A 16,017-nucleotide genomic window follows, 5' to 3' on the forward strand; every position below is an offset into this window, starting at 1 on the left:
AGCGGCTTCAATCCTTGGAGCATCTACTAGATACTGAAGGGAGCTACCGCTCCCATCAACCTCGCGAAAAATGCAGCTCTCTCATCACCTGCAATATATATTAGAGATTCAATCAGATGCAGAGTGAAAGAGACAGATTATGACCAACATATACCTCTCACACACACACACACACACACGCGCGCGCGCGCGCACGCACACTCCTCCTGGATTGTCTATAATTCAGGATCCTCATGTCGCGCATCCACGTAATGTCCCAGTATGTATACGCCACGCAAGCTCAATTCGTCATGATTTAAATCGGACTTGTCTAGCGTATAGTTTAAGATCAATAAACCCTGGTCCGTAAACCATCAAGGGACACTTTCGCAATCAGACATGAATATACCAATTTCATTTCCAGAATATCTAACGCTGCGGAACTATAGTTGACATAATACCGCTTACAGCAAAACAATTCAATGTTTTCAGTAATCTAAATAACGGTATACTACGCAGATGGTCAATCCTACCAACATAGACCATCTATTCATTCGGTCCATTTTAGTTGCCTACACTTATGCCATCGACCAAGCTATAAGTATTCGACTAGCATAAATTATCTCATGTGCGAAATGAAAAATTTTCAACAATAACACAATTCAACGATACACGTATGTAAAAGTAAAAGAGAACAAAATTCATTTAAAACAATGGTGACTGCTAAGGGGTAACTTGACCAAGTCGACAATCAGGGTTATCTGTTTAAACGTGCCGCTCGCTTGCCAAAAGACGCCGTACGAGAAAAAAAAACGACGCTTTCAACGTCATCGTTGAAATATTAATTTGTGCATGCATAAAAAAATCATATCAGTCGTAAAATTGTTAATACTACAAAGTTGCGTCAATCCGACCATCATCGGCACAATCATCACTACACTATTTAATTATTAGCATTGCAAGATCAATTTTAATCGTAGTTTGTACCATTATCGAATAATTTACTATTTATTATTGTTACGATCAACATTATTAAAATAATTATTATACGATTAGTAGAAACGCTGTAACTGTATAATAAATTTCGACTTAGACATTTAAATATTACTTCCCTTTACTCATTGTCAAATCTATCAGAATGGGAAATGGATAAATTCTTTCTACCCCATTAGACCGATGGCCGACTGTTATAAACTTGATGCATCTTCCGCCGATGACCAGCGGGCTCGAGTTAAGCAAGTATATGGCATTTGGGCAATTCGGAAGAAGGGTGCGAGCGGTTCGACATATACTGAGGTTTAACCCATGGAGACTATACGCAAGGTGAAAACGAAGAATCACATCAATATCGTCGTAGAATCAATGATTTTAATATTATAGACAAGAGTCTGATATTGCAATGAGCGAAAGAAGAAGAGTAACACAATCGTCGTAACGTCAATGAATAAAAAATTTACAAGTTATAGGATTATATCCAACGCAGTAAGTAGAGATATCTGCGAAAAACATCGACTTTACTACAAGGAGAAGAAGTAGAGCATCAAGAATCACTCCCAGATCGTTGTAAAATCGATCATTTTAATTTTCAGGAGTAAGAATTAGATTATAGGTACTAGGTTCGCTATGAGAAATATACACTGCTCTTATGGAGAATTCGGTATAATTATCTGGTTTAGTTCCAATGAATAATCAGTTGATCTCAAAATCAGAGTGGAAATCTGAAAGTTGAGTGTAATTGTTCGTTGCAATCGACACTTGGTGTGAGTCGGGCTGTCTATTATGCGGCGCAGTCTATGCTGACTCGGAAAATCTCCCTTAGGTTTTTTTTTTTTTATCAGCCTATATCAATGCTAATAATCCTTTGAAACAGGTTAGACTATAATTATGGAAGCACTCAGATTCTATAAGAATTTAGCGATACATATGGTAAAAATTCGAGTAGCTAGGCGTAATCTAGTAATTTTTGATTTGCCGCGAGATTCTCGTACTGATATTAGGCATAGTTGGCGGGGGGGGGACTATACAATGGGTGTATTCCGAAATATACTTCCAGTACTGCCGACCGTAACGTCACGCACTCAACTGCGAACTGCGTTCGGTTTTTGCTCCGATGCGCCAGTCGCATTGGTGATCCAACCTACTGATGTTAGTCTAACTGTAGCTGTGTGAACGATTGCAGTGTCAAACATCTGGAAATTTCCACGGGGAACCGTACCGACGTCACAGTCGGACGTCTCGGCGGATGGCGTCTCTGGTTCATGTGAATACCCTGAAAGTATCGCCGCAACATCGACGTCTGCAGTTCTCAGTCATGGGACTTCTACTGAGCGTTACGTCCGTGATGTGACGTCATAACGGACGCTTCCTGAAGATTCGGGAATTCGATTTTAGTTTATTCGGGAAAAGTTTAATGCACACACACATATACATACGCGTACACTGTGCACACTCAATTACTGGATGTATCCTCGTCGCCAATCAACGGTCTGGATAGTATAACGAGTGTGTAGTCGCGTTGACAGTCAAGAGCACACTGACCTCAATCTCGAGATTCCGATCGGTGTTACGTCCCTGCAGCTGATAACCACGGTGGCGCCCCTCCTGAGTTGTTTTCAGCAATGAATCTGACTATGGGTGTATCTCGAGATATACTTCGAGTGCTGTCGACCGTGACGTCACGCAGTCAACCGCGAACTGCGTTCCGTTTCTACTCCGAGTTGCCAGTCGCATAGGTGACCCAAACTACTGTAACATCCGACCGGAACGTCCGTATGTTTTATCGACTATTATTACTGCATGATACTTTTATCAACTAACCAAACTCGAAGTACGAGAATCTTGTAACCATAAGGAATTAAAACAACTGTCTAACTATTTGGAATATCCCTAGATGGAAATAACTATGACATTCACTAACCAAAGCTTAAAAACCATGTTACGAGATCTTCGCACTACAAAGAGCTATATTATTATTATACGTTATTATATATCATTATCATATTAACACCATAATTAACTAACACGATTATACCCAATTATTATATAGCACTCGACAATGCCATTTGTGCATTCGGAGCTGAGAGCTATACTACCCAGGTAGCATTCTGTCGCAAGTTCACGTTATGGTCGTCACGTGGCGCGTGCATGGCTCTGGCGGCAGACCACTATCTGCCTGTTTCCGCAGTTGTAGGAAGACGTGCGCATGTGTGCTTTCGACAGAAGCTTGCTGCAGATCATGCATGATTCTCGAAGGGTCTGCCGGTATTCACGAAGAGCAGAATGCACAGGTTCTCATTGGCAAATAAAAAAAAAAGAAAACTATATATTGTGAGATTTTCTCATTTATTTCAAATATAAGGTTCAAAACCACAGAACATGGCAGGTCATTCGTTGACTATAATTGTTGTACTATATAATTATAATAATATTTATATTTTATATTATTGATATGCGGCTATAGTAAAATATATGATACATTACACCCATATACATATATAGGTATAATATAAGTTTGCATATTTTTTACTGTTACTTAAAGATAATTAGTTATAAACGTGTTACAGTTACTAGCGAGCAAAAATGAACAAGAAAAACGCTGACTTACAGATCTATGTCTACAACAAGACTAGAAGAAACCCTGAAACCGTTGTACAGTTATTAATATAAATACATCTTTTGTTCCATTTGTATACGTTGTAGCTTAAAATTATCATTAACTACAGTTTATAATAGTATTGATAAACTCATATCAAATGAGTAGAATAGTAGATAAAAAATACTTTATATAAAGGTCAGAAGACTAAAATTTATACAGTATCTAATTTTTAGCTATTTTATAGCTATGTTAGTACAAACCCGCCGCATTTGTTGATATAGGTATGTTTCTTTGGAACACATATAGTTACGTATCACTGGTGGATATCACAGCTGCAGTACAAATTATAAATACTGTGCTTGAGCATAAACATAAAAACTAACATCACAGCTATACGTACTAAAATATTTCTTAGTCAAACAAAGTACATAAGTACGTATGTTTGAATACGCGTAGGAACTTTAATAGTCAAATTGCAGGCCTCTTATTCCGCAGTGTTACTGTCCTGGGTGTTCAACCTCGTAACGATTAGCCATTTCAGCCATATATTTTTGTCTGCGACCCTCCACGTGGACAGAGCGATTAGCACGTCGTTTTGCATCCCGCAATCTTTGTTTTGCGCCCCGAATTGCCTCTTGCATCAGTCTCGCAAATTCTGTACGATCATGTGGCTGTGGTATTGTTCGACACTCACGTAAGGCATCTGCGTAAACAATCATCGAAACCTTGCATTGAATATAGGGTAACGTATTATTAGTCAATAACGATAATCTTAGTCATACACACCAAAAAATACCTTTCCGATACAGGTATTAAATAACGGTCGCAGATTCTCTTTATCTGAAATAGTCTTTCCAGTCCAAGAGAATTTTTGTGTGAGGCTATCCGTCATGGCTTCCTTCAAAAATTGGTTGAGAGCATCTCTAGCTGTGACACCACCAACGTTAATAAGATAGTGTCTCTGAAATCCATATCACTCGTTTTTAAACTTGCAATAAACGTCACTGAAATTAGTTACCACCCGAGAAAAAATACAGTATCGGGTGATATGATAAAACTATAATGCTTACTAGAGATCGTTGTCTTTCAGGATCTTCTTCAAACTCTTGGAATACCTCCAAGGAATCAAGAGGGAACCCTGGTGGCTTCTCATATGGGTACGCCCGTTCAATATCCTGCTCTTTTTTAATCATTTGTCTGCAAGAATATTATTTGTGGAAGCAGCTTATCATGCAAGCAGTGGCATAATGAACAATCTTAATTTGGAATTCAGTTTTAAGTTGTTTTTTTTCAACTATAACACCTGTTGTACCGCCATCTTTCAATTTCATATACATGGCAGTAGATGCGAATAATATCAGGAAATGAAAAATAGAACCTTAGATAATATATGAATGCATTACTTGATAACTGTTTCGAAATGCTGGTAACGATTCTCTGCATAGTTGTTAAGCTTGGTCATGTCTTCACGGTGGTCCTTTCGAATTCTCATTGCAAAGTCTAGAAAGCATTGCTTTTGTCGCTCCTCATGCTGTTGAAGAAGATCTTGCAAACTGTCAATGGTGGATCGGGCAATACGCTCAAGTGTCTGCTCTGAAGACACAGTCGGTGTATGGTAACGATTTTCTTCAACTGTACCTGTGAGTTTGTAGTCAAAACGTATTAGTGAATGAAAAACACTTGAGTCAGTTCTTACAGCAAAGATCAGAATTGTTATATTAACCTGATACAGTGACCGGACGTAGATTCACTGATGCTCCATGTGAATTCAAAGGAATATGATTATTTTGCTCTTCCACGTGATTTTGTCGTCTTGTGGTTAGTCGTACTACATCGCTAAATGTTATAGAGTTGCTTGAGTGTAATTGTGAATTTGGGATGATTTCCTCAGAGTCATCATGATCACTGGCCAATTCAAAATGTTGTGAGTCTTTTGAAGTAATTTGATTCGCCATCATCGCAATGCGTTGCTCCATGGATACGCGCTTCTTTAGTAGGTTTGGAGCTGCAGTTCTCTCATCTGCGGACGACTCGGTTGTACAATATCGCTCTGGCTTTTGAATAATGCGTCCTTGGCTGCTCAGTGTTATTGATTTCTTCTGCATTTTACTGCACAGTTATTGAACACATGAAACAAAAGAAAAATTATACTGCGAAGAAAGAAAGAAATTTACATAATAATCTAGGATAGGAAAGTAGAAATACTTGGAAAATCTTCCGAAAAAACTCAAGCATGATGCAACAGGGTCATAATTACAACCACAACTCTATTTGAATTTGTGCCAGTACCAGACCAAAGCGGCATACGATAACATTTTGCTGCGACGTCTGACACTGCCACTAATTCAATATCACTCGAGACATTAGTACATTTGAAAATTCCTACGGACGATGATGATCTGCCAACATTGTATAAATTTTGTACAGTATTAAACTTCCTAGCTACGAGAACCTGATGACCACCTATATCTAGAATGTTACAAATCTCACAAAGAGATCCATCTTTAAGCATAACAGTGTTGTTACCGTCATTAATACTGAAAATTTTTTTGCCAGATTTCAATTTAGCGAATTGCCTGGCACTTGCATCGCAATTCTCAGGAAGGGGTCCAGCGTTGTGCATTCCTAATAATCTGTTTTCATGGCTGTGGGATACTTTATTAAATGTTGTATAACAATCACGCTCCATCAGTCGCCGAGCAAATTGCTGAAGAGGACAATGTTGGTTCCTTACATATTTACGAAAGATAGGCATGTTATTTTCATATGGAAAAGCGGAAAATGAATCTAGAGCACCAAATCGTCGGTAATCGTCAACCAGATGCAACAGACCATGTACATTGTAACTCAGAAATGCTGGGCCATATAAGTCTTCTGCAGATGTGACGAACAATTTCAAAGCATATTCTGCGAATAAAAGATCTTCAGGTGATGCGGACGAAGTTGAAAGTATGCGAATAGCTATATGAAGAAGCAGGAAGTGTAGGTAGTAGTCAGGTTCTAATACACCATATAGCACGACAGGGCCAGTATACAAGAGGAACTGGCGAAACTCAGTTGCTTTGTAGCGTTTGAATTCAGAAATTGGCCTAGGAGGACGTGAGAACTCTCGTGGACATAGTTTTCCAATATCTTTTAGACGTGAAGATATTACACTGATTTGTCGGCCTGACCACTTTGCAGCACGAGAAAACTTACCGTCAACCCCTGCTTCGATCAGTTTCTTCATTACCCCTAAGAATGCAAGGTGCATTTCATCATATGGTACACCTGTTACCCTACCTATTCTAAGAAGAGTGAGAGGGCTGCCTCCCTCCTTGTGGTGATCCTCTTCAAGTTCCTGGTCGTATTCTATGTCAGTTCGCAAACAGTGGTCAGTACCTCGGAATATCATTCTACCTTCGAACCTTGAGCCTATAACTTTGCATTTAGAGCACGGTTTTGAAGACATGTGTCCTTTGTGGTTTAATATAAAAGCTCTAGCCGGAGCATCAGCTATGAAGCATCTGAATTTTATTTTTACTAAATGATTCTTGAAATGGATACCACCGCTGGCGAAAACCTCTTGGACTTCATTTGTGAACATTTTAAAGAAATTGTTCGGGTCTTTTGGCTTACCCTTCCCATAATAGACACCTGCGATAAGTATAGAGCTATCAGGAATATTTATTATTCGGAACTGGATAGGCCAATACTGAGTTGAACCGTCTTTTGCACCAGCAGCTCCATCAGTACTAACATCGATTTCTAAGATATTAGGTATGGCATATGTGTGTTTCGACAGTTCTTTTAAAATTCCAGCAACAAAACCTACATGCCAATATTTTCCGGGTTCAACATCAATCAATTCAACGCGACGATTGCAAGTCCCAATCAATGTTCTTACATCTTGTGGAAGAGAGGCCAAACAGCGATGTGATCTGAGAACTGTAAGTATTGAGTTCGCCTGGACATTGTTGATGTTATTCTCAATAAAACAATCAGCTAACTGTGTTCGAAAGCAATTTTTTAATCGAATACTGCCTTCTTCACCCATAGACTGACTGTTACTATCATCTTCACAGATAGCATCTGAATCTGAACACTCATATTCGGAAGAATTATCTTTCGCCTCGTGAGCTAAGTTATTCCAAGTAACCGAACTTTGCGGTTTGTGAGGAGGACTGTCATTTGGTAAAATAGATGCTACGACGTTTCCATTATTCAAAGATATTTCCTCAGAACTATCATTATTGACGATATTGCAACGTAAATAAGGATTAGCATCGGCATGCCTCGCCATTCTACGGTCATTTAAACGATTACGCCGTTGCCTTTGAGTGAGTTGACTAAAGGGGTTTCGTTTCAGCCTAATCATGATTCAGGCATGTATATAGACAAGCTACAGAAATTATTAATAATATTGTATATATAGTTATAGTAGAGGCAACAAATACAAATCTTTGAGAATTACGGGACTTGAAATTTGACGAAATATCACTTTCGTACGTAAAAGTAATAGCAATGGCCAAAAATTTAACTTAAAAAGTGAGCTAATATAGGTAATATTGTATTATATGTCAACATTTGAACCCGACATGCAGGTCTCCATATGTGCATTAATTTTGAAAGATAATTTGAAACGACACTTACTCTGTGAAATGAAGTATTGTGTTTCTTTTTGTTTTCCTTCCAGCACCGCGTGTACGTCTTACGGCTGATAAAATGTCGTCGACAATATCTTTACACGTTTTACTGGGATCCCCAAGCTTCCCCGGTTCCCGCTATTATTGTATGTAATATATAGGGTATAAGCATCCTGCGCGCACGTGCGGGACGGTTGCGAAGTACGAAGAACAGAATTGCGGCAGACGTCGCATGAATGCTGCAGCAAGCGCTGTTAGACAGTCCCTTACAGCTTTGCTGTTTGCTCGCTTGTTTTGCGTCGCCATACACCAATCATGCATTATTCTGCCGTATGGCGCTGCCGATCAAGATCTTGCATGATCTGACGGCGCATGAAATGCTACCTGGGTATAAGCAACTTACGCTATACCATATAGCCTGGAGTATAGAAGACTGTAAAACCATAGATAAATGTATAACCAATATAATGTAAAGATAGCACTGCTGCAATAACCCATAAAACCAGAGACTGCAAAACCTTCAAAGCCGCGAATACTAATTATCCAGCATGAACTATACCTTCCTCCGTAACGCCGTATTGTAGGCAACACGCGCAACGTTTTGAAGGCAATGCAGATCTCCAATGTGGAGCCATACAGAGCTTCATCTAGAGAACACATTAGGAAAATTACCGACGAAACGATTGAAGGTAAATCAACTCGCAATAAACCCCAAGATGCATACGTGGCAACGCCCAATGACAGGCAACCAACAAACATAAAGAAAACGTTCTAGAAGCTTCCAAGCCGATTTATATCAATATAAGAATTATTAATTACAGAGGAGAATTATATACAAAAGCACACATGTAAACCTGCTCTAAAACTATGAATTATCAAATTGTTAAATACCCTGAATCTATTAAGATAATTATAACACAAACACCTAAGAATATTCGCAGCAGCGCGATTCTAATAATGTTAAGCAAACAGCAACTATGTCTCATAAATAATTGCTATTGTACTCCAGGTGAATAACGACAGTAATCAATTATAATACATATGTAATTTTATATAGATACACGCTATAAAACTAACAAACGACGAGTGACCAATATGACTGTTCGCGCCACTTTATTATTATTCTATTAGTTTGTAAATTTATAACAACAAATACTTTAGTTTCGTTATATTCGTATGTTGTACCTATTTACCACGTATAAGGTGACTAAAGAGTCACAACAGTAGATTTACTTTCTTACTCCACATGACAAGTAGTTCAACGTTATAGTAATTCAAATTACGTACTTATTGTCCACGCCAGAAATTCGTGGGCCGATACTCGAATCGGCAGTTACGTACGTTCGCTTGGCCGGTGAGGGCGCAGCGCAAGTTAGTTAGTCTCGAGCGCTCGAATAGGTAGGGCGTGTTAGGTTTGCTTTAGACACGCGCGTCGATTATTTCGTTTCGAGTAGTTTTAAGATTTATCCGTTTAACACGGTCGGAGGAGACGCGGCACACCCTTTAGTAGGGCCGGAGGTGCCCGTCTCCCGGGCGAGCGTCATTGCACTTCAGCGTTGGTTCCCGAGACGTCGGGACCGCTGTTTGCACGTTATTGGGCCACCATGACGCTCCCCATTCCCTGCTTCCACGAGTGCGTGGAAGTTGCGGAGCACGGTTTCTCATGGAGACTTAGATAAGTTAGCTTGAGATTATTGAATGATCATTCAATCTGGTTGACGAGGAACGCACCAGCGACTGTATTATCCTGTTTTATGATGATCTGATTTGCAGTTAATAAACACTTGTCTTGCTTCGGCTTTTCCCTCTGCATCGTGAGGGTTTTTATGCCGAAGCAAGCGTCTTGTCTTTCCCGCGAAATTGTGTTATTTATTTATACACCCTCTCACTCACTCATTCCATCCCGATTGAAGTTAGAGAAGAACTCCGGTCAGACGACCTAAACATGGTGCCCCGGGTCAGGAGTGAGTGATTGGGTTTTTCTTGTTTGTCAAGTTCGTGTTAACTTGTCATCTGGTACTGGCTGGTGCGTCTTGTGTATGTCCTGTACGTGTGTAAGCCGAGACGAGGCTTAGGGATTAGGATTAGTGTGGCACAAAGGCCTTCGCGCGACACTAACTAACAGGCGATATATTGTAATACGTGGTCGCATTGTCGTCGTATGTGCTGTGACGTGGATTTTTCCCGCTCCTCGGTCACTCGGAGAAAATGACCGAGAACGTACCGCGTGCACAATAATTTGGCGTCCACGATGTACCCTGGATCTAAAACAATATCGCAAAGTTTTTGTTGGGCGCCTGGCGTGATTAACACGCCTCGAAATCATTAATACACTATTCCTCGGGCATATGCCCGATAGCTCAGTACCGCGGAGAGGGGAGGGGTAATTTTTGGAGAGAGAGAGAGAGACACTCGAAATGCACACGCTATTTAACAAAAGTAAAATAAAATCTTATATTTCACAATAGCGGTGATACAAAACAAAAAAAATATAATCCAAAAATCGCTCATCGCGAGTCTAAAACTAAACAGAAAATTACACGTAACCTACTCTATTTCTTACTCTAATGAGCTCGCGGCTCCCTAACTAAAACGTCACTCAACGATCACAAAATCCTCATACGCAATTCTTAATTTGCAAATTCGCCATTTGTTCTCCATGGCGATTATTGCTCGAACCGAAACTAAAACTAATTATTCGACGGTGCGCCGTCGGGCTACCGAACAGACGGCGTCCTCAATCCCACTCGAGATCTCACCCGACTCGGAGCTTCGACGCTACCGCGAGCTGTCTAATCTAAATCTAAATCTAAACGAATCCGTAAACGTTACTATATTTTAAACGCAACTAAAACGCAATGCTCAAACTTCTCGTCTCAACTGCTGCTCAACGCAACGGCAATTTCGACTATACATCACCTCAACTCGACTAAACACTATCTTAACTAAACGTAAACTTAACTAAGCGCGAGAACCACTACATTTAACTTCAACTAAACACAAGCTCAAAGTAACGCACCCAATCTACATTATCTTAACTAACGGGTACGGAACTCAATGCAAGCGCAACTAAACGTAACCTAAACTATACGCAATCGCAACGCATCCGAACTTAATTCTTTTCAAAATCCCCCAAAACGTTACCCGCTAATCCGAGCACTCCAATTCGGTACTTCCCGACCTACTCGAGAGGTGACACAAAAAAAAAACGATAACGCGGCTCGACCCGGTACGGCGAAATTCGGCTATACTTGGTTTCACTAACGAGAAAGATTCAACTAAAACCCGTGACTCTACTCAACTTTTTCAGAAACTCAAAATTTACTTTACTCTAACCCGCGTACTCAGGGTACGGTCATCAAGCAAAAGAATCGGCAAAAGAAGTTCGAGTACTTCTCTACAACGCAAATCCAAAACGGCTATCCGTTACTCGGCAAGCCTTTTCGCAATTATGCTCGAAATTCAATCGCGGGGATAGAAGCAGCGCTTACCTTCTACATCCTTGCAACCCCCTTTCCATTTCCCTCGCGCTTTTTGGGCGACTCCATTGCTTCGCGAAACTCCCCCAAAACGTGACTACTAATCACGACCGCCAGAACTAGAGTGGTTTCAAAAACCTACCACCTGCCGCAACACGGATCTCGATACGCCATCCCACACGTGACGTCATACCCCCAAGAATACGCAATAATCGATCCGTCATCGATTTCGTCGATCGCGCAACTCGACGCGCACCTTCGATAGCATCGCTGCGCAGAACTTAAAGCTAGCTCGCAATCTCGTCCTCCGCGCAGCTCAATGACGCCTTGGCGGTGAGCGTGGTGCTCCCTCGTCGCTAGTCGGTCCGTCGCAAGTTCGCTGGTCAATTGTTGGCGGGGTGAAGGGGAAGAGGCTGCGGCGCGCCGGCCGCCAGCGGGAATCGCGTCCACCTTGGATTCCCGCGATGCGGGGATCTGCGTCGGCTCCCCCTCCGCAGCCTCGACATCCTTCCTTCGCAATTGTTGCTAGTCCGCCATTTCGCAATTTCCTCGAATTTGGTGTCGACTTCTTGCCTGATGCCGTTGTAGCTCGAAAAATAAAAAAAATAAAAAAAAAAAAAACCTGAAATATCTTACGTTATTCGCTAAGGTGTCCCCTCTCGTAGTTTCGGATGCGTGACTCTAGTCCTGGCGCTCTTTTCCAAAAACTTCGCGACTCAATTTCGGAAATTCCTAAATTTTTGGTTCCGCCCAGGGTTCAAGGAGCCCCTTGTAACGGGCATCAAAAATGCCACGCTGCAGTGCCTATTGAAATATTGAAATATATGAAACGGCGGGCGGATTGGGCAAGTTTTTGCGATCTTTTCACTACAATGGTGCATGACGTAGCTTCTCTATCTGGCGCAACCAAGTTGCAGTGTTTAAAGCTTTGCTTGACCGGTAGTGCCGCGGACCTAGTACGGGACGTCTGGCTTGTGTTCGTGCCCTCTGACACTTAGATTCGGAGTCGCGAAGGTTGTGGGAAGCGGAGCTGAGCCAGGGTGACCTCTCGGAGGGTACCAGCTCTCTTGGTTCACTCCCGAAATTCACGGACTTGATAAAGTTTTTGGAACGGAGAACTCAGGCCTTGAATATGATCGCACTCGAGTGTCGAACGGAGAAGAGGTCGGCTACAACACCTCCTGCGGGACCCCAACCCCGTAAGGTTTTCCACGCTAGTTCTCTTCGATCACCGAATCCAACGCCGTACAAATGCCCGCTCTGCTCTGGTGCTCACCCCATCTCAAGGTGTTTCAAGTTTCAGGCGAAGGCTCCTTCTGAGCGGTTCGCTAGTATTAGACACTTACGGCTTTGTTTCATTTGTCTGGAACCACATCAGGCAAGAGATTGTCCGTCAAGCGGAAGATGCGCGGTTTGTCAAGGACGACATCACACGATCTTGCATCGCGGCGCTCGAGGAAAATATCAAGGGTCGAGCCGAAGTTTGGGAGGTTCTCGAGGCCCAGAAGGAGGTGGACCTTCGGCACCCCCCTCTGTCGTAAACTTGCATGCGGCATGTCATTCGATTGTCGGGCGAAGAGTTCTGCTCGCCACGGCGCGAGTGCAGGTAATGGGTCCGAACGGAAGCAGCACCTACGCGCGAGCACTCCTCGATCAGGGCTCGGAGTCGTCATTTGCTTCGGAATCCATAGTGCAGTTGTTGGGGTTATCAAGGAGACGCGCTTCCGTAACACTGTCGGGACTTGGTTCCGCTGAGACAGGAACTGCGACCGCGAGGACGCAGCTGGTGCTGCGGTCCTGCGGCAATCTTAAATTCGAATTTGAAACAGACGCGCTCGTCCTCCCAAAGCTCACCTCACGTCTCCCATCCGAAAGATTTGGTGATCTAGATTTGCAACAATTTGAGGGTCTCGCGCTGGCGGATCCGGACTTTTCGGTTTCCCAAAATGTAGACGTGATTTTGGGCGCTGATGTTTAGGCCAGTTGCTCCGTCCCGGCTTGAAACGGTTCCCTACCTCACAACTTGTCGCTCAAAGTACGGCTTTCGGTTGGGTGATTTCCGGTATGGTGCGGTCCGACAAACGGCGGGCGGACAGAACTCTCTCTTCGTCGCCGAAACAGGCACTTCACTGCTCGGTTGAACCGGATTTGGAGCAGACCCTGCAACGCTTTTGGTCTCTCGAAGATATTGCTCCGAATTCGAGTAGGCTGAGGCCCGAGGACAAGATCGCTGAGCATTTATTCAAGGACACTCACAATCGCGACTCACGAGGTCGGTACGAAGTCCGGCTTCCTGTGAAACCAGACCGCCCTAGGGTAGCTAACGAGACCAGGTCAATGGCGCTTAAATCTCTTTCTAGTATGCAACGTCGATTTTCGCGAGACGCTCGATTGGCTGAGGCATACGGTAGCTTCATGAGGGACTACGAACGCCTGAGACATATAACTCGAGTCCCGGCCTCAGAAATACGGTGCGAGGACGCGTGGTACCTTCCACATCACGCAGTGATTCAGGCTTCGGGCGAAAAATGGAAACTTCGCGTTGTGTTTGATGCCTCTCGGAAAACTCGCGAAGGGCACTGTCTGAATAACTTTTTGTGGTCAGGACCCTCCCTCCAGAGTGATCTGTCATTGATCCTCTTAAATTGGCGAAAATACCGTTTTGCGTTTACCGCGGACATAGTGAAAATGTTCCGGCAAGTCCTGGTCAAGCGCGAAGACCAGGATTTGCAGAGAATTGTGTGGGCCCTGACCGCTGATGCCAGTCCTGTTGATTACCGTTTACATACTGTCACGTACGAGACGACTTGTGCTCCATATCTGGCCATCCGCACGCTTTCGCAGTTGGTTATTGATGAGGGGGTTGACTTTCCTCTCGGGGCGGTTGTGTAAATATTGGTTTCTGGGCAGTCACGGCATAAGGGGGGAAGTCCGTCGATTTGGAGTTGGACGCGAGTGGTCCTGGGTGCACATGGGGCGGCGTCTGGTTCCCTTCGTCGTGGACACTGGGTGTCCGTGAGTCCGAACCGGGATTCCGGCGTCTGATTTGATTGGATTACATGGATCGGATTGATTATCACTCCGGGTTATTGGAATCTCAGAAAGAAATAATAGACAGTTTCAGTGGCTTAGAATCGAGTATTTTGAGGCATTGCGATCTAGTAGAACGACTGAATTCGACACGTGTGTTTTGTTAATTTTGTTTTTGCAGGTCAGGTTTGGGAAATCTCTCGAGGGTAATAAAAGGCACGATGACTACAGATGTAACCGAAAACTCTTTGAATACTTTATTATATCACGTTGCTTACACGTCATCCGGAAGTACTCGACTAAACCCGGCTTCCACCGCGGTGACTCTCACGCCCTCTCACTCTCCACACAATCTGTCAAACATGGCGTACACTCCCAGAGACCTGCGCACGCAGGCGCGGGAGATTCGAGTACGAGAACGCTCACTCAACAGTGTGTGCGCCAGATTGTAAAGCGTCATGAATCAGAGAATAAATAAAAGTGTATTTGAACGAGACCAGAAATAGCCTCTAGGAAGAATAATCAAACTCCACCCGGGTCCAGATGGCCTTGTGAGGGTGGTCACGATTGAAACAGCAACTACCACTCTACGGCAGCACATCTCTCGTCTATGCCCGCTGCACCTCGAAGATGGCGGCGAAGGGCGTAGGGCAATGTCGGAGGCCTAAGGATTCGTCTGTTGGACGAAGGCGGGCGGGATGTTCGCGCCACTTTATTATTATTATATTAGTTTGTAAATTTATAACAACAAATACTTTAGTTTCGTTATATTCGTATGTTGTACCTATTTACCACGTGTAAGGTGACTGAAGAGTCACAACAGTAGATTTACTTTCTTACTCCACATGACAAGTAGTTTAACGTTATAGTAATTCAAATTACGTACTTATTGTCCACGCCAAAAATTCGTGGGCCGATACTCGAATCGGCAGTTACGTACGTTCGCTTGGCCGGTGAGGGCGCAGCGCAAGTTAGTTAGTCTCGAGCGCTCGAATAGGTAGGGCGTGTTAGGTTTGCCTTAGACACGCGCGTCGATTATTTCGTTTCGCGTAGTTTTAAGATTTATCCGTTTAACACGGTCGGAGGAGACGCGGCAGACCGGAGTTCTTCTCTAACTTCAATCGGGATGGAATGAGTGAGTGAGAGGGTGAATAAATAAATAACACAATTTCGAGGGAAAGACAAGACGCTTGCTTCGGCATAAAAACCCTCACGATGCAGAGGGAAAAGCCGAAGCAAGACAAGTGTTTATTAACTGCAAATCAGATCATCATAAAACAGGATAATACAGTCGCTGGTGCGTTCCTCG

At 43.0% G+C, this 16,017-nt stretch overlaps 2 protein-coding genes across 6 annotated transcripts; one reads left to right on the forward strand and one right to left on the reverse strand.

The window, feature by feature from the left end:
• Positions 1 to 3,320: 3,320 nt before the first annotated feature.
• On the reverse strand, positions 3,321 to 8,583 carry LOC107224064. 5 transcript variants are annotated; one of them, XM_046734508.1, is made up of 6 exons: positions 8,392 to 8,583; positions 5,298 to 5,457; positions 4,978 to 5,212; positions 4,645 to 4,771; positions 4,415 to 4,535; positions 3,321 to 4,299 (listed from the first exon to the last, which is right to left on the reverse strand). In XM_046734508.1, exons 1-6 carry the CDS (start codon positions 8,518 to 8,520, stop codon positions 4,265 to 4,267), a joined length of 807 nt encoding a protein of 268 aa, XP_046590464.1. In that variant the 5' UTR covers positions 8,521 to 8,583; the 3' UTR covers positions 3,321 to 4,264. The 5 variants fall into 5 exon arrangements, with proteins under 5 accessions (XP_046590464.1, XP_046590463.1, XP_046590461.1 ...); XM_046734507.1 differs by having other exon boundaries at positions 4,361 to 4,535; XM_046734505.1 differs by having other exon boundaries at positions 3,322 to 4,277.
• Positions 8,584 to 13,742: 5,159 nt separating this feature from the next.
• LOC124293473 lies at positions 13,743 to 14,570 on the forward strand. The gene has a single exon (XM_046734355.1). The coding sequence runs from the start codon at positions 13,743 to 13,745 to the stop codon at positions 14,568 to 14,570; it is 828 nt and encodes a 275-aa protein (XP_046590311.1).
• The last annotated feature ends 1,447 nt before the right edge of the window (positions 14,571 to 16,017 follow it).

Source organism: Neodiprion lecontei, chromosome 3 (assembly GCF_021901455.1).
Source record: "Neodiprion lecontei isolate iyNeoLeco1 chromosome 3, iyNeoLeco1.1, whole genome shotgun sequence".
Classification (NCBI taxonomy): Eukaryota; Metazoa; Arthropoda; class Insecta; order Hymenoptera; family Diprionidae; genus Neodiprion; species Neodiprion lecontei.